This window comes from Hippopotamus amphibius, chromosome 1 (genome assembly GCF_030028045.1).
Source record: "Hippopotamus amphibius kiboko isolate mHipAmp2 chromosome 1, mHipAmp2.hap2, whole genome shotgun sequence".
Classification (NCBI taxonomy): Eukaryota; Metazoa; Chordata; class Mammalia; order Artiodactyla; family Hippopotamidae; genus Hippopotamus; species Hippopotamus amphibius.
Genome location: NC_080186.1, coordinates 162424339 through 162447107, shown reverse-complemented (window position 1 = coordinate 162447107; position 22769 = coordinate 162424339). Strand labels below are relative to the sequence as shown.

The following is a 22769-nucleotide window of genomic DNA, read 5'->3' as shown; positions in this document are numbered from 1 at the left end:
TTAATATTACATGTGATAATATAGCCAGATTTGTTGTGTTGCCTGAGTAATTTAGTTAGTGTGGGCCCAGCGTGCTTTTATCATTTGTCCTTGTGTTGGCTTGTGTCTCCACCACATAAATCACAAGTAGTTTTTATTCTTTTTGCTGGGGCCGATTGATCCTCAGAAGAGCTTGTTGTATGATAGTATGATAATTCTATAAATATGGCAGGCATGCCAAATTACATTCACAATTTATTTTACTTAACGTTTCTTGGTATAAGTTCTCTTTTGAATATGTGAAGTAAATGTCAGTTACATTTAAAAATAAAGTTTGGTGAATAGTCTGTCTTAAAACCTAGTCTGATCTTGATTTATGAAGACATTATTATTTGAGGAAAGTGAGAACATTTAGACTGACACTATTGCATATCTTTGCAAAATGGTGGAATAAGGAAATTGATGTTCTTGAAATAAACACAGTAATAGTCTGGAATTTTGTATGCTACTGGAGAAACTTACTGGAAAGTAATGCTACTTGAGTTTTAATTCTGTCTGCCATGAATCCATGAAGAGTTTCCTGATGTATTAAAAAAAAAATAGTGAATTTCAAATGTTTCCAAAATAAAATGTTACTAGATAACATGTCAGATGATCTTCTGTTAGCCTCCATGTCTGTTTTCTACCCTTGATCAACCTGCTCTCTGCCCCAGGAACCTGACCTGTCTGGACTGCATCCAGGGGCTTCTTTGCGGTCTGGCTTCTGGTTGGGTTGGCCAGTTGGGAGCACCATTAGGAGATCAGAGGACAGTGAGGCTGGAATTTTCTCTCTCCCTGCTGATTGTCGTGGGTTGCTAAAAGTCATAGCCTCTCTTGGGTGGTATTCTCCCCACACCTCACTCCCTGGATTCTTGTAACTGCTGCCTCATTTTCTGTCTTTGGGCCTAAGTGCCGTAACAGCCTGTGGTTTTCCTATACTTTGCCCATACCTTTTGTAGCATAGTCCCTAAACCATCTTTGAATTACTGAATTTGATTTTACCGTCTGTTTTCTGCTGGTATCTTGAGTGATACACTTTAAAGTTTGTCATGGGTTTGTAGTATGTCACAGTCATTTATAGTTTTCCTTTACCTAATTCTTTAATCTTTAGCCTTAGCCTCCTCAGTAGAATTTGTTGAGTAGGCTGGTTATGGGTGCCTATCTGCCTCCTGATCATAAAAATGACCTTTTATAGGACCTGGGCTTGGTGTGTATTTCTATAAACCAGTGCTTTTCTTGGGAATTAAACTGCAACTCATTTTATCCTAGAGTACCAGCCTGGTGGAAACTTCATTCTCCTCTTTAGATACTGCCCACTGTCCTTCAGTTACTGATCACAATTTTGCACACTTTTGTGTTTTCTGGCAGAATTCCTTTACTGCTATATGCTTTGCACCCTGGACTATTTTCACCTTTGACCTTTCCTTTTCTCCCCAGGTGTGGTGTGTAATAATTTACCTACTCATTGAGCCTTTTATCTTTTCAGGCAGCCCTAGTCCAGAAAAGGGGTGTTTCCTTAAGAGCAGTATTTGAATGTGATGTGTGTACTTGGCTGCTTTAGCCTCCTTTGTACTGTTCAAGGAGCAGCCACCCAGTGAGGAAATGTTGAACCTTATGAGGTCCACAGGTGCTCTGGGATTTACCTATTTGTCTTTAAGGTTTTTCTGGAACATGGTGTGGGGGTGAGGATGTTTCTGAAAATAATGAATAACTTTAAAAAGGTGTTTACTATGCGCTCAACACTGTTATAAGCCCTTTATAAACACAGATTTGTTTAATCTTCACAAAAATAGTATAAGGTGGATCCTCTAATTGATTAGATATTAATTTTTATAGGTGAAGGAACTGTAGCATAGAAAGGTTAAGTAATTTGGCATGGATGTTCATTTTAGTAAGTGGTAGAGCCAGGTTTTGAACCTAGGCTTGTCTGGCTCCAGACGACAGGGATTTTGTTTAACTGCTGCTTTAATCCCTAATGCCTAGAACATTGCCTAGATACAATAGTGTTCAATAAATATTTGTTTAACTGAAGAGAGAATAACCCATTTTGCTGTACTGCAGATCCATCTTAGAATGGAATTCTGTGTGTGGCCTTAATCTGTTACTTTCTTGGGCTAGAATATTACTTGCTGACTAAAAGTTTTGAATTTCCATTAGGCTGCAGGCTCTTATTTGACTGTAAGGGTGAAATAAATGGCAGAGGTAAGGACCTGCGAGCATCAACTCTGGTTCCTGTGAGGAGGACTACCTCTGCCTTACATTGTCAGCTCTGCCTCCCCAGTATGCTAAAGATGGAGTACTTTGATATTTACATTCTACCTACCCTGGTACATGAGCTTGTTGAAATAGATTTGGTAAAAACATCATGCTTCTTACCTAGTCTGTGAACTCAGACTTTTTTTTTTTTTTTTTAATTTTATTTATTTATTTATTATTTTTTGGGGGGGTACGCCAAGTTCAATCATCTGTTTTTATACACATATCCCCGTGAACTCTGACTTTTATGATTATTTTTCTGAAAGACTGAACAGAAAAATTGGTAATGGATAGTATTGCCACTCTTTTATGTGTAAATCATCCGTACTGGATGGGTTTGACCATCGACCTTTTTTTTAAAGTATAGTCATTTGAATCCAAGGAAAGACATCTGATAAAAAGTATCTATGGGGACTTCCCTCGTGGTCCAGTGGGTGAGACTCTGTGCTTCCGTTGCAGCGGGCACGGGGTTTAATCCCTAGTTGGGGAACTAAGATTCCATATGCCGTGGCTACAATTTTATATTATTAAGAGGGACATGAGAGGAAACTTTTACTTGAATTTCCAGGTCTTGGTTATAAAGTGTATGGATTGCTTAGAATTTAGTTTCTGTTTGTTGGTCACTGCATGTGATGGTTAGTTCAAATTATGTTGAAAGTAGTCATTTCTACTTTATGTTTTCTGTTTGTTTCTGAATCTGTTTGAAATATAACTGGATTGGTCAAGTTGGGGAGTCTTGAAGGCTAAAGTAGACCAAGGAACTCTAATTTCATAAGTAATCTATCACATTGCTTAACAGCTCACTTTTTCCCACTAACCTGGGTTACTTATCAACACTATCTATCTTGAAAAGAATTGTTATGATTGATCATTAGTATAGTAAGTAGTACTGCCTTGTGATACTGTTTATTTTCCTGTCTTTACTTAACAAAATCTAGTTTCTTTGTCCTACAGCTAAAGCAATCCTAAAGAGAGAAAATAGAACACTTTAGCAGGTGGACAAATGATGGTAGCTTTCATTTTCATCATAGATTAAAATATATCCCCCATACTTGTAAAAAGTCTATCAAAGATACTTTGTGGTGAGGGCAAAACATTTAGAAAATGCTGCACAGAACATGTGTACCAGCTGCTTAACACATAATGGTGAGTTCTAGCCCTTTATCATACCTGAGTCTTGAAATGATCATCAATTCTCTGAATCCATGGGGTCCTGTTTCTGAGTATTGAACCTAATGTAGTCTTTGAAAAGGTAGGAGTTTATGATACCAGGCAGTGGCTTTAGGAAAGTAAGATGTTGAATAGTAATTCTGGCACCTGTTATAACTTTAGGTGACCACAAGTGTCTTTGCTAACCTTTACAAGAGGTTGTACTGAGCTAGGTTATATATACTTAGGAAGAATGCCAAAGTTGATTGCAAAACATTTTATAAAACAGAGGACATTGTTAAGTGCTTAAAGGCAAATACCTGCTTAGAAAACTTAAAAGTCCCTGAGGTGGTGGTGAGAGCAAGACACATATAAAATGCCACATAGAACATGTGCACCAGCTGTTTAAGCATAATGGTGAGCCTCAACCCCCGTCATAGCTTGAGTCTTGAAATGATAACTGATTCTTAAAATCCATAGGGTCCTGTTTCTGAATATTTAGCCTAATATACTGTGCTACAGGGCATTTGGAGTGCTGTAAACTATTACTTGCAAATTCAGATTCCAAATGAGAAAAGAATTCTAGGAGGAAAAGTAAGCTGTCATATTATATGAGGTTTGAATAAAGATGCAAACCTAGAACATATAGTGAAACGAAGTTTCAGGAGAAGGAAGGAGGTTTGGTGTTTCTAATGCTTTAATTAAGAATTCATTTAGAAGGATGAACCATTAAACAGCTAAGTCAGACTTTAAATTGAGTAATTGACTTTGGCCTTTCTAAGTTTTCTCTTACTGTTTGCACATGTAATACTCATTTTAAAAACATTTAAATTTGTACTCTAGGATTCAGTTGGTGACATTAACATTGAAATTCTAGAATCACACATAAAATAGAGTTGGAACAGTGGTGGTCAGTTATGGTTATCACTTGTATTTCTCTTCTGTGGTGGCAGTCCACATTTACTGAAGACTTTAGTTTTTTTCTGAGTAATTGCAGTAACATAGGGATACCAGAAGTACCCCCTTCCATCTTGCTTATTGTTTGGTATCACTTATTTGTCACTTAGTATATTCACCCAGTTTACCAAGTAGATGCTGCTGGTTAAAACTATGTTAGGAACCTCAAATCCTTTTAAATGTGGATTATAATTATGGGGTAGAGGAAATTGGAAAAGAACAGCTTCACCTAAGACTACATTATGTATAGAGTATTACAGTGACATACAAACCTTTTGGATTAAAGTCATGGAGTCCGTGAACCTCAGTTTCATGCCTTAATAATCCTGGGTCGTAAGGTGGTCTTTGGGATGGGGGAGGGGAGAGGATACGTTCTGTACTTGGGAGAACAGCCTGCCACATCCTCACCTGGCTGGTTTGCGTAGTTTGTGTACTGTGGTATCCCATCTCAAATTTCATAAAACTCTTTCAGTGAACTTTTATAATTAATAAAAAAGAAATCCTCTTAATAACTTTTACTCTGTTTAAATCCTTGATTTTTCTATTTTTATTGGAATAGGTGCATCCATCTTTATAAAGTTGTAATCAAGATACTAGTCAGTTTTATGTTTTGTTTTTTATTTAGTGCTATTCTAGGTGCTTTAAGGTATTGTTCCATTTAATCCTCAAGACATTTGTAAGAGAGATACTATTATTGCTCCTATTTTATAGAAGGTGAAACTGAGCATGGAGAATTTAAATAAGGTCATAATAGTAAAAATTAGAGCTGGAGATTCAAATTCAGGTCTTTGTTTTGGAAAGTTTGAACTCTTACCTACTAAGCCATATGGCCTCCTTAGTGATGAACTTTCAAGCCAGACTGTTAATGAAAATATTGTCTAATTAGTAGAAATTCTAACTTTTCAGAATTCATTGACAAATTTTTATATGAATAGAACACATATTCTTGTTTTACTCTTGTAGGAACTGAAAGATGTGGGCCATCGTGATCAGATGGCTGCAGCCAGAGGAATCCTGCAGAAAAATGTTCCAATCCTCTATACTGCATCCCAGGCGTGCCTACAGCACCCTGATGTTGCAGCCTATAAGGCCAACAGAGACCTGATATACAAGCAGCTGCAACAGGCGGTCACAGGCATTTCTAATGCAGCCCAGGCTACTGCATCAGATGATGCCTCCCAGCACCAGGGTGGAGGCGGAGGAGAACTGGCATACGCCCTCAATAACTTTGATGTAAGTTATACTTGGGAGGAGACTTCAGATTCTTGACCATCCCTCAAAGTTAACAGATTTCTGGGGAAATGTGATCAAGGTTTCTGATGAAAGCTCAATTTCTACTTAGATTTGTAGTCTGTGTTGAAAGAAATTTTATGAACCGTCAGTCTACTTGATCTTCCCTTGGCCTAAAGCATTTATCTTTTCTTCCCCCGCCCCTTCCTCTTCCCTTTTCCTTCTCTTTTCTTTTTTAGTTTTAGTTAAAATTCTGAATTCTTTCATGCAACTTGTGTTTCCTCTGAGGTCATTCTTTAGTGAAGATATGAATTTGGTTCATTTCAATCAAAATTGTAACCTTCTGGCAGATGTGAAGCTATGGGAGATACAGAGGAAAGTGCACTTAGGCTCTGCCCTCCAGGGGCTCACAGTCTAGTGAGAGATACAGACACATCATAAGTGACTACAGCAGAAGTGCTGTCATCTTAATTTTCCTTGTCTGCCTACATACACTTCTCTTGTCAATGACTAAATTGTAATAATAGACAAAATTTAATTAAGTGGAACCACATTGAGGATTAAAATACTTTGTTAGTGTAATGCCATATAACTACCTTTTATAAATGATGTCCCAGATCTGTTCTGTGTATATATTCTGAGTATACACTATCCTGTGTATCAACTCTAACCTTAATTTTTTGGGGTCCGTTTTATGGTTTTAAATTCCTACCCACAATGCCTCTTGGCTTCCAGTAGATGGCAGCAGTTTAAGATTTTTTTAAGTGTTTTTTGTTGTTGTTTGTTTGTTCTAAACCAACTGTTAGGTTAATTTTTTTTTTAATTAACATAAGGGAAAACTGCCTTCCAGGTGACCAGCATCCTTTCATAAGCAGGAATGCTTTGAAGTATAGAATCAATATAATGGAATGCATTTTAACAGTTTTTTCCTTGTATTTACTTTTCTTTCCTTTGTCTCATCCCTTTACTTTGGCTTGGGTAAAGACAGGGTTAAGCCTAAGGACCATGATGTTAGAACTGAATTTTTACCCTTGGAGCCTTAAACATTAAATGACTTTATAGCAAACTCTTAAGATATATCTTACAGTTAACTGGCACTGTTGTTTTTCCCCTTCAAATTTGGCAGTATTAGGTATGGGCCACATTCAAGGCAATAAGGATAACATTTTTGTCCTAAGTTGAGTAATATCTGTCAGAGGCCACTTAACCTCTTGAGGCTACCGTGAAATTTCATTCATAAAATGAGAGGGTTGGACTAAATGCTTACAGGTCTGTTGAAGTTCCATGATTCTATGTTAGAATTCTATGATCATTCATTCCTGTTGGTCAATGCGAAGAAGGCATTGTTTATTCAGTTTTGACCAGAGAAATACTGCAGTAACTTAATCTGGTAAGAAAAATGATCAGCTAAAATATAGGTTAATAATAAACTGAAGGAATTGTATGTTCAATTTTGAAACTGACAGTTCAATGGAAAAGAAAGAAGAAATGTGTACTTATTGGAACAGAGCAAGCTTTTTTTAGGAAAAAAACTTGGCATTTAAATTGAAATTAATAAGAACATAGTTCTTATAAAGAAAAATTAAAGGTAAAATATTTGTACAGGCATTTATTGGTGTGAGGATAAATTGTATCAAGTGGAGAAGTTTGAGGAAGGCCAGTAGGTCCTGTCCTGGGGGTGTTGATGTTTGGCCTTGTACCTGTAGCTTAATTGTGACCTGAACTCACTCATTAGTGGTAAAGCTGGATTTAAGTGGAGTCAGGGGAGTGAAGAGGAGACAGAGGAAGGATTTATTCTTTTGGGGGCAATTGTACCTCAGAGAGGCTTTGTTGGGATAGATTGCTGTCATCCCTTACAGAATACCTCAAGGTCTTTCAGCAGAGAAAGTCTCTAATTTGAAATTAACAGGATAAATTTAGACTGAATTGTTTATAAACTTTGATGAAATATATAAGGTGAGGAGAATTGAAATTGATAATAAATGCATTCTTTTCTGAAATTTTGAAGACAGAATTTGATGTTTTGTTTTTATTTTTTGTGGTGAAACACTTCTGCTAATGTCATGTAGCAGTTTTATACTCTGTACATAGAAAGGAAAAAGAGTGCTAACGTTTATTTTCCTTGTAATTCTCATTTGGTAACTTACTATTATTGCATAGGCTGACCTTTAGATGTTCAGATTAAGTAGTGTGAACATGATTTTCATGCCAACATATTTCTGTTTGCATTTGTGTTATCCTATCTTACTCAGGCCCTGATCAGCTGGATAGTATTGCTTCCAGCACCTTCTGTGAGGAGTAATTGACCATAGGCCAACTTGTGTGGGATGCCCCTCATCTGCCAAGAAGTGTAACTTTGTTTCAGGCATTGAAATTTTTGTGTCATATCTTGGTGTTCCTAATCAACACTTTCCTCATCCTCTTGAATATTGGAGGGAATGGAGATGCCACTAACATTCAGTAATGCTTCCTTTGCAGAAACAAATCATTGTGGACCCCTTGAGCTTCAGCGAGGAGCGCTTTAGGCCTTCTTTGGAGGAGCGCCTGGAAAGCATCATTAGTGGGGCTGCCCTGATGGCTGATTCGTCCTGCACACGTGATGACCGGCGTGAGAGAATCGTGGCAGAGTGTAATGCTGTCCGCCAGGCCTTGCAGGACCTGCTCTCGGAGTACATGGGCAATGTGAGTAAGAGGAATTTTCTAGAACAGATGTTGGATCTGAGGTGTTTTTCAGAACTTTTCTTTGAAGTAACAGGAGTTTTCCATAGTAATTGTTGGGTCTGAGGTGTTTTAACGATAAATGTCAAATATATTTTTAGCTCCTTGACTCTTTTGGGTGGAGTAAAATTTTTCAAAGAATAGATACACGGCTTTCTGTGTGCCCCCTTTCGTCTCCAGCTTCTTAGTGTGAAAAATTTTAAACTTACAGAAATCATATGATGAACACCCACCTACCCTTTATCTAGATTCATCAGTTAACATGTAAATACATGTGCATGTTTGTGTGTATAAATATATGCGTATATATGTATACATACACACACAACCTTTTTTTCTATGAAACATTTGAAAGTAAGTTGCAGACGTTGTGTTACTTCACCTCTAACTATTTCAGCATATATCTACTAGGGATAGTAACCTTCAGTACCCCTGAAATTCCATTATCACATCTAAGTGGCCATCTAATTTTGGGCAAAAGGGAATGCTGAAAATATTCATAATTGATCTGATTTTTTGAATGAGCCATGTACAGTGTCATAAGAGTAAGTAATTGCCAAGTAGAACTGTATTAGGTGAACTGAGTAGTGTTTTTGAATTTTTAAGGTTTGTGTTTAAAAACCAATGCATGAAATTTGACACCTGGCTTTTTTTTTTTTTGCCGTAGAAAATACTGTGCTTGTTGATTTCTTTTCTTTATCATTGTCTTCTTTTTTCCTTCCCTAATACTTCTTTCATTCCAGTTATTTAATGCTGGGTTAGGGTTACTGTAGTTTGGACCTTGTATCCAGTATTTTACTTGTGGCAAAGAAGGAATAAATTAAGTAAAAATTATATAAAATCATTTTAAAGGAAGAAGGACAATGCAAATTAGTTCTCACTAGTGATTTTTGCCTATTTAATAGTTTTGAGGAAGAGATCTTTGGTACTTTCTCATTTGTTCATTTGCCATACATCTTGTTTGTTCACTTATATTCTTATGTCAGTGAATGTATAATGGTGAGTCATGATGGGAATTCCTAGGGTGAAGATGAATGCCTTCCTGTGTTTATCTTGTTTCTCCCATATTGTGAAATTAGTGAAGCAAGTTGAATTTTTTAAGCCATTGCCATGTTTTGATCGTATGCAGTCTACCTCAGAAAAATGAGATTAGAGGCTTAGTTAAATCAGATGGAAAAAGTGGTTGATAAGTCACAGTTAAAATGTGGGACACATTTAAAAACCCATATGTAAGCCTGAAAATCAGAAAATATAAAAAATGAATAACTTGAAGACTGGCTCATGATATTGGAGTCTTAAACAGGGAAACAGAGGATTCATGGAATGTATGTGAATCAGTTATCTACTGTTGTGTGCAGTGCTGAAGTGGTGCAAATGTGTTCAATGCAGTTACGATTGGGAAACCACTTAAAAAACAGCCTTTGTGTCAACTCGAGGATGGATGATGCCTTAGAGGACTGGGACGGGGAGGGTGGGGGGGAGTCGAGGGAGGGAGGGAATACGGGGACATGTGTATAAAAACATGACTGAATTTGGTATACCCCCCAAAAAATAATAAATAAATAAAATGAAAAAAAAAGAAAAAAAGAAAAAAAAACAGCCTTTGTGGGGAAGAGTATGTGATGAATCTGTTCTCATTGCTCCATAGTAGAGTTTCCTAACCAGTCTGAAAGATATTCCTTGAGTCTTAGGGTTGGTCAGATCTTGGGCGAGTCATCTGTGATCATGAGTTACCTCTTGGTATCTCCCAGAATGCCAGACAAATAGTACTTTCTATTTTCTGCCATGGAGGTAAGTAATAATGGGAAATACTCATTTATACTGAAGATAATGGAGAACATAACAACACTCTTACATAACATTTTATGGTTTATGTGAAAACTAGATCAGTGATTGATGTCAGGCTGAAATTTAAGGATTATGGTGGGGGTTTTGAAAGAAATTATCTCAAGATTCAGAAAGATATTTTAGAAGATGATTTCTGAGCTATTCCTCCTAAAGATAAAAATATTTAGCTTCCTTGAATTGACTCACATAACAGTGATCAGGCTGTGTCCTGTCAAAAAGCAATGGAGTGGGATAAAGGGGGAGGGCAATGAAGCACATTTGAAGAATGGTAAAATGGTCTGCAAGAAGCAGGATCAGCTGGGGATAGTTCTTTTGCTTATTTATGAAGCATTCAAGAACATTTAGAACCACCAGTGACAGTCAGAACTTAACCAGCAGTATCTTCCTGTCACTCAGTTCATATTGAGTATGTGTCATCTGCAGAGTGGTGTGCTGGGCAGGAATGAGACACTGATCCCTCTCTTCTGAAACATACAGCATCTCTACAGGACATTTATTGGGAGTGCCGTCATAGGTACTACTAAAATACCATGGGGATTGCGAGGAGGATGAGATTATTTCTAGCTGGGAAACCTGAGGCGATTTATGGAGTATTTATTTTATAATCTTTGTGTTGAGCTTTACCTTGATTTTTAAAAAATGATTCACTTTAAGTTTTGATTATTTCTTTTGAAAAATATTAGATAAATAATTATTGTATGTGGGGAATTGAGACAATCTGGATTAATTAAAACTGGTTCAGTACATGGAACCTGGTTGACAGAATGGTGAAATCCAGAAAGGCTCATGTATTTTTACTTTTTTTCATTTTCTGGATTCTCTCAGTCATGTCATGATTTTTATAGATACATACTTTAAAAATCTTGTTATAATTTTTTTTTAACCTTTTTAACAATTTAGAATTTATTTTTGCAAATGGCTTGAGGGAAGGTCTGTCAATTTCTTGAGCCTTCCTTTTTCATCCTGTATTGCCACTTATCAGGTTACATTGATCTTTCCTCTTTTTTTTTTAAATAAAGTGTTATTTTTCAAAATGTACAGTTGGTTGGATAAGGCAATGATTCTTAATTAACCTTGGATGCACATTAGAACCCCTGGGGAACTTTTAGAAATCCCGGTGTCTAGGTTGTACCCAAATTAAGTCAGAATCATTGAATTGAGTTCCAGGTGTCAATATTTTTAAAAGTTCCCCAGGAGATTCCAATGTGCAGTTAAGGTGGAGAAAGTGCTGCAGTGGTTTATTGCATTTGTCCTTTTCTACCTCCACTGCCATTGTCTTATTCCAGGCTGTACTCACTTTCTCCTTGTTCTGCCTGCTCAGGCCAGTCTGAGCTCATTCCTTCAGTAGAACATTGTTCATTATGTTTTTGTCCTGCTTGTTTAAACCTAACCTGCCTTTCCTTCAAGGCCCACATTTCCCCTCCATCTCTTTGCTGAAGTCCATTTCAAGCGACACCATTCTACATTTGCACTCAAACTGTTTTGTTTGTTTTTTAATTTAATTTTTAAAATTTTTTAGAGATTTTTACTTATTTATTTACTTATTGGGTGCGTTGGGTCTTCATTGCTGTGTGCAGTCTTCCTCTAGTTGCAGTGGGTGGGGTTTACTCTTCTTTGCGGTTTGTAGGCTTCTCATTGCAGTGGCTTCTCTTGTTGTGAGTCATGGGCTCTAGGCATGCAGGCTTCAGTTGTTGTGGCACATAGGCTCAGTAGTTGTGGTGCACAGGCTTAGTTGCTCCACAGCATATGAGATCTTCGCGGACCAGGGCTTGAACCCATGTCCCCTGCAGTGGCAGGTGGATTCTTAACCACTGTGCCACCAGGGAAGTCCTAAACTGTTTATTTCCTTGAATTGTTGCTTAATTGTATTTTCTTTATCCATGTAATTTCTGCAACTAGGTTTTACGCTTTTGAAAGCTGGGAACTATTTTAAGTATACTCTTTCAGAGTCTAGTATAATGGTGGAAGAGATACTCAGTGGGTGCTTGCTTAATGAACTCATGCTGACTGGGGAGAATGGATAAAGTGAACAGTTTGGGATATACATGGTACTAGGGATACATTAGTGAAAAAAAACAAAGACCTTGCCCTTACCGACCTTACATTCTAGAGGGTTATGGGGGAAGGAGGCCGTGGGTGGTTTACCCCTACTTCCTGTAGATCTTAAGTATACAGATGACATTTTTGGAAAAAATTAAACCAAGTACTCTGAAATAAGCAGTAAGTGAAAGTGGTATCTTAGGGCCAAACTCCCTTTTAAAGGCTCCAAGGACCAGGAGGCCCACAGCCTTAATGCTTCTACTTGCATTGCAGTTTGAAGAGTTAGATAGTCTTAGATCGATCGCTAACCTACTGTATGATGCTCTAAGAGATATTGGTGTTAAAGGTAATGCTTTTGACCCCTACTTACTTAACATTATGGAAATGCTTCAGATGCCTGACAGTAGAGGGTTATTGTGGTTAAGTTTAATTTGTTCTTGCTTTATCAGTGTAAGGTTACTCTGCCTGTGAGGATTCTAGAGAAAAACAGTTTGAATGGTTTTGAAAGTGAATGGATTGGACTTCCCTGGTGGTCCAGTGGTTAAGACTCCACACTTCCATGGCAGGTGGCGCAGGTTTGATTCCTGAGGAGGAAAGTTCCACGTGCTTCCCGTGTGGCCAAAAAAAAAAGTGAATGCATTGAAATTAAAATGAAATATAATTGAATTTGAAAAAAGTTATTTCCACTTTATTTTTTCATAACTGAAATTCATACATGTGCATTAGATTATTGAACCACCATTACTATTAACATTTAGGTATATGTATTTCCAGCTTGTCCCTGTTCTTGTATGTGGAGTGCTTTTTAAATTTTAAAATAGTTTTAGCCCTCTTAATGTTCTCCATATAGACGCAAAATATTCCTGTAACATTCAGAGTATTAGGTTAATGGTGCAACAACATGGATGGACCTGGAGGACATTATGCTGAGAGAAGTAAGCCAGACACAGAGGACAAATCCTGTATGATCGCACTTCCATGAGGTTCCTAGAGCTGTCAAATTCATAGAGACGGGAGAATTGGGGATGTCAGGTGCAGGGGGAGATGGGAATGTGGAGTTAACTGTTAATGGGGACAGAGTTTCAGTTTGGGAAATGAAAAGTTCTAGACCGAATGTACTGATGGTTGCACAATAATGTGAATGTTCTTAAGACCTATGAACTATATGCTTAAAATTGGTTAAGATGGTAAATGTTGTTATATGATAAACATAACGAAAAATTAATGAACAAAATTAAAAAACAAGTTATTAAGTTAGAACAAACTAGTAGTTTAATGGGTTAAAATTTCTGTTTCTTAAATGTGTAGTTGACTTTGGAGCCCAGTTCTGTGTTATAATATTCTCTAAAGATAGTATTTCAGTGCCACTGAAAAGCCTCCTTCCAAAGAGCCCTGTACTTGGTACAGCTGAATTCTTTATTTCACACTCTGCATTCTGCTAAGGGATATGCTGATCCTTAACGTGGTCCTTTCTCCCATTGTTAGGGCACATGTTCTGAGTTTTTCCCAGAGCTGTGATAGAATTTATTGGGACCAAACTTATTTGTCTTTTATTACCACATTCACATTCTCTTCAAACAAAACTACGCCTCCCCCTGCCCGCGCCTCCCTCCCCCACAATCTGAAAACTCTTAACACGGTGTCTGAAACATGAAAGACTCTCAGTCTTTGACATGAATTCCGTTTGGTTTTGACCTGAGCAGTCTTGCCCCAGCAGTTCATGGTCATATGCTGACTGACTAGACTTAGGATTAATAATTCGGAGAAGCAGCACATGCCTTGGGCTTGAGTAGCTTTAGCTCTGTCCCATACGGTGTGGTAGCCAGTAGGCATATGTGGGTATTGAGCACTTAAAATGTGACAGGTCCAAATTGAGATGTGCTATGAGTATAAAAACTATACACCAGATTTCCAAGACTTACTGCACTGAAAAAGCTGTAAATATCTCAATAATATCTTATTGATAATATTTTGGATATATTGGGTTAAATAAAATCTGTTCTTAAACTGAATTTTTACCTGTTTCTTTTTTATATATGGCTGTTAGAAAATTTTAAATTATATATGTAGGTTTTGCTTCTTGCTTGTGTTATATTTCTCTCAGATAATTCTGACTACTGGGTAACCAACCAGCTAAGGTGAGTAGATAAGAGTTAAGGATCAACTTCTTCCTTCACTGTCCAGGATGGTAACTTACATAGTAGCTATCATAACTTGTATTTTTTATACCTTAAACTAGTTTTAGGCAGAAGAAAATTGGTACAGCTTAGGACCAGGTGAGGATGATGTTGCTAAAGGTTAAATTTTATCTTTGTTCTTGACCAGAAACACTGAAGGCAGTGGCTTTAGGATCCTAAAAGAGTAATGAAGTAACTGGACATTTTTTGTATTGGACTGGGCCTATATTTGAGGGATTTGATTATGTTAACATATCAGGTATAAAATTTTTATCTGATTTGGATAATAGTTAGATATGGAATGTATGAATAGGGTGCAGTTAATGTTCGGTCTCGAAGATATATTGTTATTGCAGTGAAGGGAAGCACTTAATCTAGATGCTAATCTCTTCTCAGTTCTGCAAATGCTTTCCTGGAACCACTTTAGCAGAGCCAAAGCTTCCAAGCCTTTGAAGGACTCTTCGAAGAGCTTGTTACTGCATTATTTTGTGGCTGCATTTTCTTATTTTCAAAATTAGAATAGGTTAATTTTTTCTGATTGTAAAGTTCTCTGTTCATTATATATCACCTTTTTGGGGTGTATAGCATTCCAGAATTCATTCTGTGTGTGTATGTACACATTTATCTGTTCTTTTCTTCTGTTTCTTCTTTTGTTGACAACAAAAATAAGGATTGTCTATACTATTATACTGCTTACCATATACTAGCCATTGCGCTTAGAGCCATACATTATTACCTTTTTGACTCCCATAATAACCCTTATTGAATTGTTACTTGCTGAAAAGTACTCAATCATGTAGCTGAGATTTGAACTCAGATCCCTGTGACCTGAAAATCTGAATGCTTACTACTTTTATCATAGTGCATCTTTGTAAGTCAGCAAATGTGATTTTACATCATCATCTTTAATAATCCTGGAGTTTTTCACTGTATAGCTTTATAAATGAAATATATTAATGAAATTTATTAATGAAATTAAATACTTTACACTAAATAAGGTAAACCCAGGTCTGGTATAGCTGTCTGGAGTTATAAGAAAAAAAGCTCTTTTAGAGTATCCTCCTAAGCTAGACTTTTTGGTGTTACTTGAGTGTCATAGATGTTTCACTTGGCTCTGTGATGTGCAGCTACAGGGCCTGAGTTTTTTAATACAATATACTGTGATTTCCATCTTCGTTTGAACCCTTGGGTTTCCTGCAGTAGACTCTTACCTGTATTGCTAGTCCATAATTCTGTAGCTATATGATTTTATTGATTTGTTTGTGGAAGCGTTTCTGTGAGCTCTGTAGCATATTTGGAGAATTTAGGCATGAATAGATGTTGCATTGAATGCAAAATTCGAGCATGTGTAGGACATACTCCTCTTGACAGGAGTGTTTATTTAATTTGGAAAGCTTATTTGTCAAAAATTGTATGATTTTTCTTGTGGTTTGAGATGAGAGGTTTAAAAGAACTTCTTAAGTCTGAGGAAGCCATCTCACCCTAGTTATATTTTATGTTGCTTTTTAAGAGGTTTGAGGTACTTCCTCTGTATGCTACTCTGGCATTTTGAATTGCAGTATTTAACAGGCAAGTTCCTAAATTTTATATGCAGAAAGATGCATGTTTATATATTAAATAAAATGGTGTTGGCTTAATGGAGCAATAGTGGAGCGGTCTCTTGAAATCAGAATGTTGGGGCAGACCCTGAAGCCTGCCCAGTGTCAGGCTGTAGATGCATGGGGTTTTAGCCTACACAAGACTTCTGTTAGACTGTCCTTGATGTTAATTTATGCTTTTTAGATGTGAGGCAGCCTTAAAGAGATTTTATACCTAAAAAATGTTTATGGATTAAAAGGTAGTAATAACCTCTAAATATATTAGAATATTAGTAATTGTCACTGGGTGGTGGGATAATAGGCAATGTAAATTTTCTTCTGTAGTTCCTCCCACATTTTTGGCAATGTTTCTTATGGTCATTATGACACAAAGTTTAAAAATAAACTTAGACCCTTAGTTTTATGTGTCTTGGATTTTTAGGTTTTGTTTATAATCATATACTGTGTTTATTTCCAAAGTACTATTAATATGAGAAAACTGAAGATTTTTCACCTTAATAAGGTGTTTGTCTTTTTTAGGTAATGATTCATTTAAGACTAGCTTGACTTAAGTGGTGAGCTCTTTGGTGGGGGTTGTGTTTAGTATATACTTCTAGAAAGTCTTGGTCAAAACAGTTTTCTCTGTGATAGTGTTTGCATTATCCTTTTCTTGAACTATTTATCAGTGATTTTTGACCATGGAAGTATAGAATTATAAATTTTAGAATTTGAAAGTGACATTAGTTATCATAATATAGGGTTGACAAATCAAACTTCTCAGGTAAAGTCATCTTTTTTTTTTTCAAGGACAAAATGTATGTATTTATTAAAAAGCAAGACTTTAAATGCAGAATATTAAAGAACATTTACTTGTATTTGTGTATTTTAATAACCAGGGAAGTCATAATTGAGCTTTTTTGTGACAGAGTTCTCTGGGCATCCTTAGCCTATGAAACAGAACCTGTTAGGTAAGTAGGTTGGTTACCAGGACCTGAGGGGAAACCATTACTAAATGTATACATGAGACCAAGTACAATTACATGTGATAAGAGATGTATTTAAATACCTAGTAGATAGTTTATCAGTTTTTCTTCTTTTTCTAAAAATCTATTTTCTGTACCAGGTGGACATCATATACAAATAGAGACAGCCCTCCATACTCTGTGTAACAGATTCTAGTTACTGTCCTCTACAGAAACAAAAATATGTCTGCTCTGTTCTTTGTTTTTAGGACAGCATTTCTAATGGTAACTCCTCTGAAATGAACCCATCAAAAACATTGAAAACAAAGATAAAATAATATAAAAGTTATTGTAAGAAACACCAAGATTAAAAAGTATGTGGGTTAAAAATGGCAAGAATCCGTGGGAGATAGTTACAGGGAAAGAAGATTCCAAAATCATTCAGAGAAGACGGAATGAATAAGAGAACGATATATAAAGGTAACAACACTTTGAGCAGTTTGGATCATAAACTCCAAATAAACAGGTGATAAAAAATTCAAGAAAACTCTAATAAGATTCCTGAACCAGGGGTGGGATGGGATTGAAGGTGGATGAGATGGAGGCAGTTGGTGGCAGTGGTGGTATAGTAAAAGAACTCAGCAAAAAGGAAACACCTGAGGGACTTCTTAGAATGGTCCACGTTTGCTGGAAAAGAATGCATATTCTGCAACTGTTGGGTTTTGTGATCTGTATATGTCCATTAGATCAAGGTAGGTGATAGTATTATTCTGAACTGTGTCCTTATTTTTTTTTTAATTTTTATTGGAGTATAGTTGATTTAAAATGTTATGTCCTTATTCTTAATGTGGCATTTCTCATTTCTGTCAATTACTGAGAAATGGGATAGGTATTGATGTATCTATGATTGTGGGCTTCTCTCTTTCTTCCTTTAATCCTGTCAACTTTACTTTATCTATTTTGAAGTCTGTTTGATTCTTGTACCTTTGTTGATGACTTGATCCTTTAATCTTTCTGAATTGTCCTTGTTTATCTCTAGTACTGCTGTGTCTCAGAGTCTACTTATCTAATATTAACTTGACCACTGCAGTTTTCACATGCTGACTTTTAGCATGTTATATCTTTTACAATCCCTTTACTTATATAAGTTTTCTCATGTTTGGTTTTCAGCAGTTTGACTGAGTCTCTTCAACATGTTCAATTTTATCTTTCACCAGTTTAGGGAGTTCTTTCCGTATATTTATATATATATTTTCCCTCCCTGGTTCATTTTCTTTCTTTCTTTCTTTCCTTCTGAGACTGCAGTGACACTTATTAGTTCTTTTAATATTGTTCGATAGGTCCCTTAGGCTCTGCTCTTTTAAATTTATTTTTATAATATTTTTTCTCTCTGTTTTTCAGATTGGATAATTTTGGTCTTCAAGTTCAGTGACATTTTCAATCTGCTATTAAGCTTATCCAGTTAACTTTTATTTCAGATAATGTACTTTTCAGTTCTAGAATTTCCATTTTATTTCTCAAATGAAATTTCATGTCTATTATTTCATTATATGCATATTTCATATCCTTGGACATAGTCAAAATAACTTCTTTAAAATCCTTTTCTAATTTCAACACTTGGGTATCCCAGAGTCACTGTTCATTGGCCTCCCATCTATTCTTGTAAATTTAATTGGAACATAGCCATGCCCGTTTGTTTATTTACAACCTTTGGCTGCTTTTCCATTGCAATGGTGTAGTTGAGTAGTTGTGACAGAGATGGAATGGCCCCCAGAGCCCAAAATATTTGCTCTCTGGCCCTTTACAGAAGTTAGCCAAGCCTTAATCTAGTCTAGCCAACTAATTTTTTCGAAGGTTTTAAAATACAAACGCAATTTCTCTTAACAGATACTAGATTATTTAGGTTATATGTTTCTTTGATAAATTTTGAAAGTTTGTGGCTTTTAAGGAATTGGTCCATTTTTTAAAAAATTTTATTTATTTATTATTTTTTTGGGGGGTACACCAAGTTCAATCATCTGTTTTTATACACATATCCCCGTATTCCCTCCCTTCCTTGACTCCCCCCCCTCGAGTCCCCCCCACCCTCCCCACCCCAGTCCTCTAAGGCATCTTCCATCCTCGAGTTGGACTCCCTTTGTTATACAACAACTTCCCACTATCTATTTTACAGTTGGTAGTATATATATGTCTGTGCTACTCTCTCGCTTCGTCTCAGCTTCCCCTTCACCCCCCGCCCCCTCCCAAACCTCGAGTTCTCCAGTCCATTCTCTGTATCTGCGTCCTTGTTCTTGCCACTGAGTTCATCAGTAGCAATTGGTCCATTTTATCCAGTTAGTAAAGTTTTATATGCAAAAGTTATTTGTAGCATTCTGTTATTATTCTTTTAGTGTTTGTAGGGAGTCTGTAGCCATATTCTCTATTTCATTTCTAGTGTTGGTAAATTGTATCTGCTCCCTTTATTTTCTTTGCTAGTCTGGCTATAGGTTTATCAATTCTATTGATCCTTTGAAAGAACCAGCTTTTTTTGGTTTCATTCATAGGACAGATTTCCATATAAGCCCTGCTTTGTCTGTATCCCATAAATTTCAGTATTTTGTATTTTCATTTTTGTTTAGTTCAAAATATTTAAAAAATTTCCTTGTGTTTTCCTCTTTGACCAGTGGATTATTTGGAAGTACAGTATGTTGTTTAATTTCCAAGTATTTGGAGATTTTCTTGTTAAATTTCTGTTATTGATTTCTAGTTTATTTATTATTTTTTAAAAAAATATTTATTTGGCTGTGCCAGTTTTTCGTTGCTGTGTGCGGTCTCTTCATTGCAGTGTGGAGGATCTTTAGTGGCAGCATTGGGATCTAGTTCCCTGACCAGGGATTGAACCCGGACCCCCTGCATTGGGAGCACAGAGTCTTAGCCACTGGACCACCAAGGAAGTCCCTGATTTCTAGTTTAATTCAGATTCAATATGGTCAAAGAACATACTTTGCATGATTTTAAGTTGTTTATTGAGGTTTGTTTTATGACCCAGTGGTGCTACCTTTGTGATGTTCTGTCTGCACTTGACTGTGTTTTTTGCTGTTGTTGGATGGAGTGTTCTATAAATGTCAATTGGATCCAGTTGGTTGATGGCATTGGTTGATTCAATTGGTTCAGTACTTCTATACCTTGATTGCTTATTTATTTGTTTATTTAGGGTCTGCTTGTTTTAATAGTTAATGAGACAGTTATAGTCCTGTCTGCCAACTATAGTTGTGGGTTTGGCTCTTTCTCATTCCAGTTCTCAGATTGTTACTTTATATATTCTCTCCAGGGCTTTTAGTTGCATTCAGTGGGATAGACAGGGTGGGATATGTTTATCCCATCTCAACCAGAACTAAAACCAACCACCTATTTTCAGAACAGCCTGAAACTAGAGGTAACTTGGCCATGATCATACCAAGGTAAGAATAGTAAAAATTACAATTGAGGCTTTTGATTTTTAGTCCAGAGCTACTTCTGGTGGTCCTCTTCATATGTGATGCCATGGATGGTGGACAATAATGCTTACATCGAATAGGCATCATTAAAGCTTGATCAAGTAGCCTCCCCCAGAGCTGCTTTCTCAGCTGTGAAACAGGATCATTAATAGCTGCCCCTCTACCTGACTGTTAGAGGGCACAGAGAGCACTCAAACAAGACCAAGCAAAATGAAGAAGATGGGATAATGGCGGTAATGCAAAAATATCAAAATGCCTGAGACAAAAGAGCATTAAATGAAGTGTAGCTAAGAACAAGGTGAACAGGGATCTGGATAGGCAGCGACTGAGGCTGCTCTCTTGTCTCTGTAGCAGGTCCTTCTCTGCTCTGTGTGATGGTTCCATTTCTTCCTCTGTCTGTAGCAAAGAGCCAAAGCAGCAGTCTCCACCCCCCAGTCTGCATGATCTTGTAGTTCAAGCATCTAATCACAGCTGACAGGATCACCCTCCCCCCCCAACCCCTCATTTCAGTGTGGAAACCGAAGGGGATACCATGTTTGACATGAACGTAAGACTAGAAAGTGCTGTATACATGTGCAAGTTGGTATTGTTTTAGGAAATTAATAATACAGTTCCTTTTTGCTCATTTTTTCTTTTACTTTTGGCAAAGTTGTCGTATGTTAATAATAAATTGACTCTTTTAAAATAGTGTCATTGGACTTCCCCTGGTGGTGCATTGGTTAAGAATCTGCCTGCCAGTGCGGGGGAACTCGGGTTCCATCCTTGGTCTGCGAAGATCCCGCATGCGCCCATGCGCCACAATTACTGAGCCTGCGCTCTAGAGCCGCTGAGCCACTACTGAGCCCTCGTGTCTAGGGCCCATGCTCTGCAATGAGAAGCCACCTCAATGAGAAGCCCGTGCACCGCAGCAAAGAGTAGTAGCCCCTGCTCGCCATAACTAGAGAAAGCGCATAAATGAAGACCCAACACAGCCAAATAAATAATAAAATAAATAAATAAATAAAAACAAATCTTAAAAAAATAAAAACTGTCATTGTTTAAATGTAGCAAACTAAGCATTTTGTTATTTATAAGTAAACCTGTTTATCCAGAATGCCCATATGTGACAAACATGTAAAATTAGAGCTTGTCAATCATAACTTTTTACCCTAATATTTTCTGTTCATGACCTTAAAAAACTTTTCTTTAATTAGGTGTTTTAGAGGACTTAAGGTAGTTAATAAAACTCATTGTGTCCAGACTACCCTTGTCAGAGACAGGTGTAGCCCTGGCTGCCAGGAAATTTTCTCTTCTCTGATTTCTGGCCTGCTCTCTTGAGAGTAACTTTGGTTTTCATATTTCTTAGTCATAAAATTAGGAGGGTTAAAGTCTGTGGAATGTGATGTTTTTCTTCTCTGAGTAAATGTCGTTCTTTTTTCTGTTTTTGTTGGATCTGTGTTTGCATCTGATGACTGCTAAATAAGTGCTTGACAGTCATTCAATAACTTCTTTATTTTAAAGTGGAATATTCAATATGTAGAACCAAAGACTGCTGAGAACTGATTTTGTTTGGTCATTCTCTGAAAATGGCATAGGAGCTTTTCATAATGGTATGATTTGGAGATATAGTATAAGGAAGACATTTGAGTTGCTTTATGCTAAAATAATATCTAGTCAACAAATTGTCTTAGAAGGATTATTTTCAGATGTGTTGAAATGATTGGCTTCCTGGTTTTACTCTAGTTGCAGATATTCTAACTTTGGGTTTTGTAATTTGCAGTTTGTAATAGTCTACCATATAGAATGCAGTGTGGCATTTTATTTCAAGGCTTCCCTGCTAATTGTTCTTTAAATTTAACTCTGGAACATACTTCTCCTGAATTAATTCTCCCTGCTTTGAGGAAGAATTATTAGTTTTGTAGACTCAAATAAGAAATTCATCTTCTAGGAATAAAAAGATTTATGTTTTGACTTGCCCTTGTGTCTGTATGAATATTGCTTATTATTCCCTGGTGTAAAATAACCTAAAATATTTTATAAGAAAAGTCGTAAATATTTGATCAGTGATACCCAGCTATAATCGCTAAAGCTCATAACAATAAATGCAGTTATTGCTGGGAAATAGATGTATTTGTTTATGTTGCTTTTAAGATTCTGTATTGGTGACAGATAGAGCTATTATATACTGGAAAATTGTTTGGTTTTAAAAAGTTGGTCGTTTATAATACCCTTACTTAGTGATTTCTTTTGTGATAAAGGAACCCCGTGTCCCCTTGACTTTTTCAAAGCTGGTTTTTCTTAGGCTATCAAAATTTCTTAATTCAGGAAATGGACTTCAAAGCATTAGGAAGACATTTGTTGAATTTTTCTTTTTCAAAGCAA

General features: G+C 36.6%; 1 protein-coding gene across 2 annotated transcripts in view; it reads left to right on the top strand.

Annotated features, from left to right (window-relative positions):
* CTNNA1 (catenin alpha 1) overlaps nucleotides 1-22769 on the top strand; it is a 167629-nt gene that overhangs the window by 59749 nt on the left and 85111 nt on the right. For both annotated transcript variants that reach the window (XM_057734012.1, XM_057734013.1), the window contains 2 exons: nucleotides 5344-5613; nucleotides 8089-8292. In XM_057734012.1, coding sequence (XP_057589995.1) covers nucleotides 5344-5613; nucleotides 8089-8292 — 474 coding nt within the window. The remainder of the gene's footprint in view (nucleotides 1-5343; nucleotides 5614-8088; nucleotides 8293-22769) is intronic.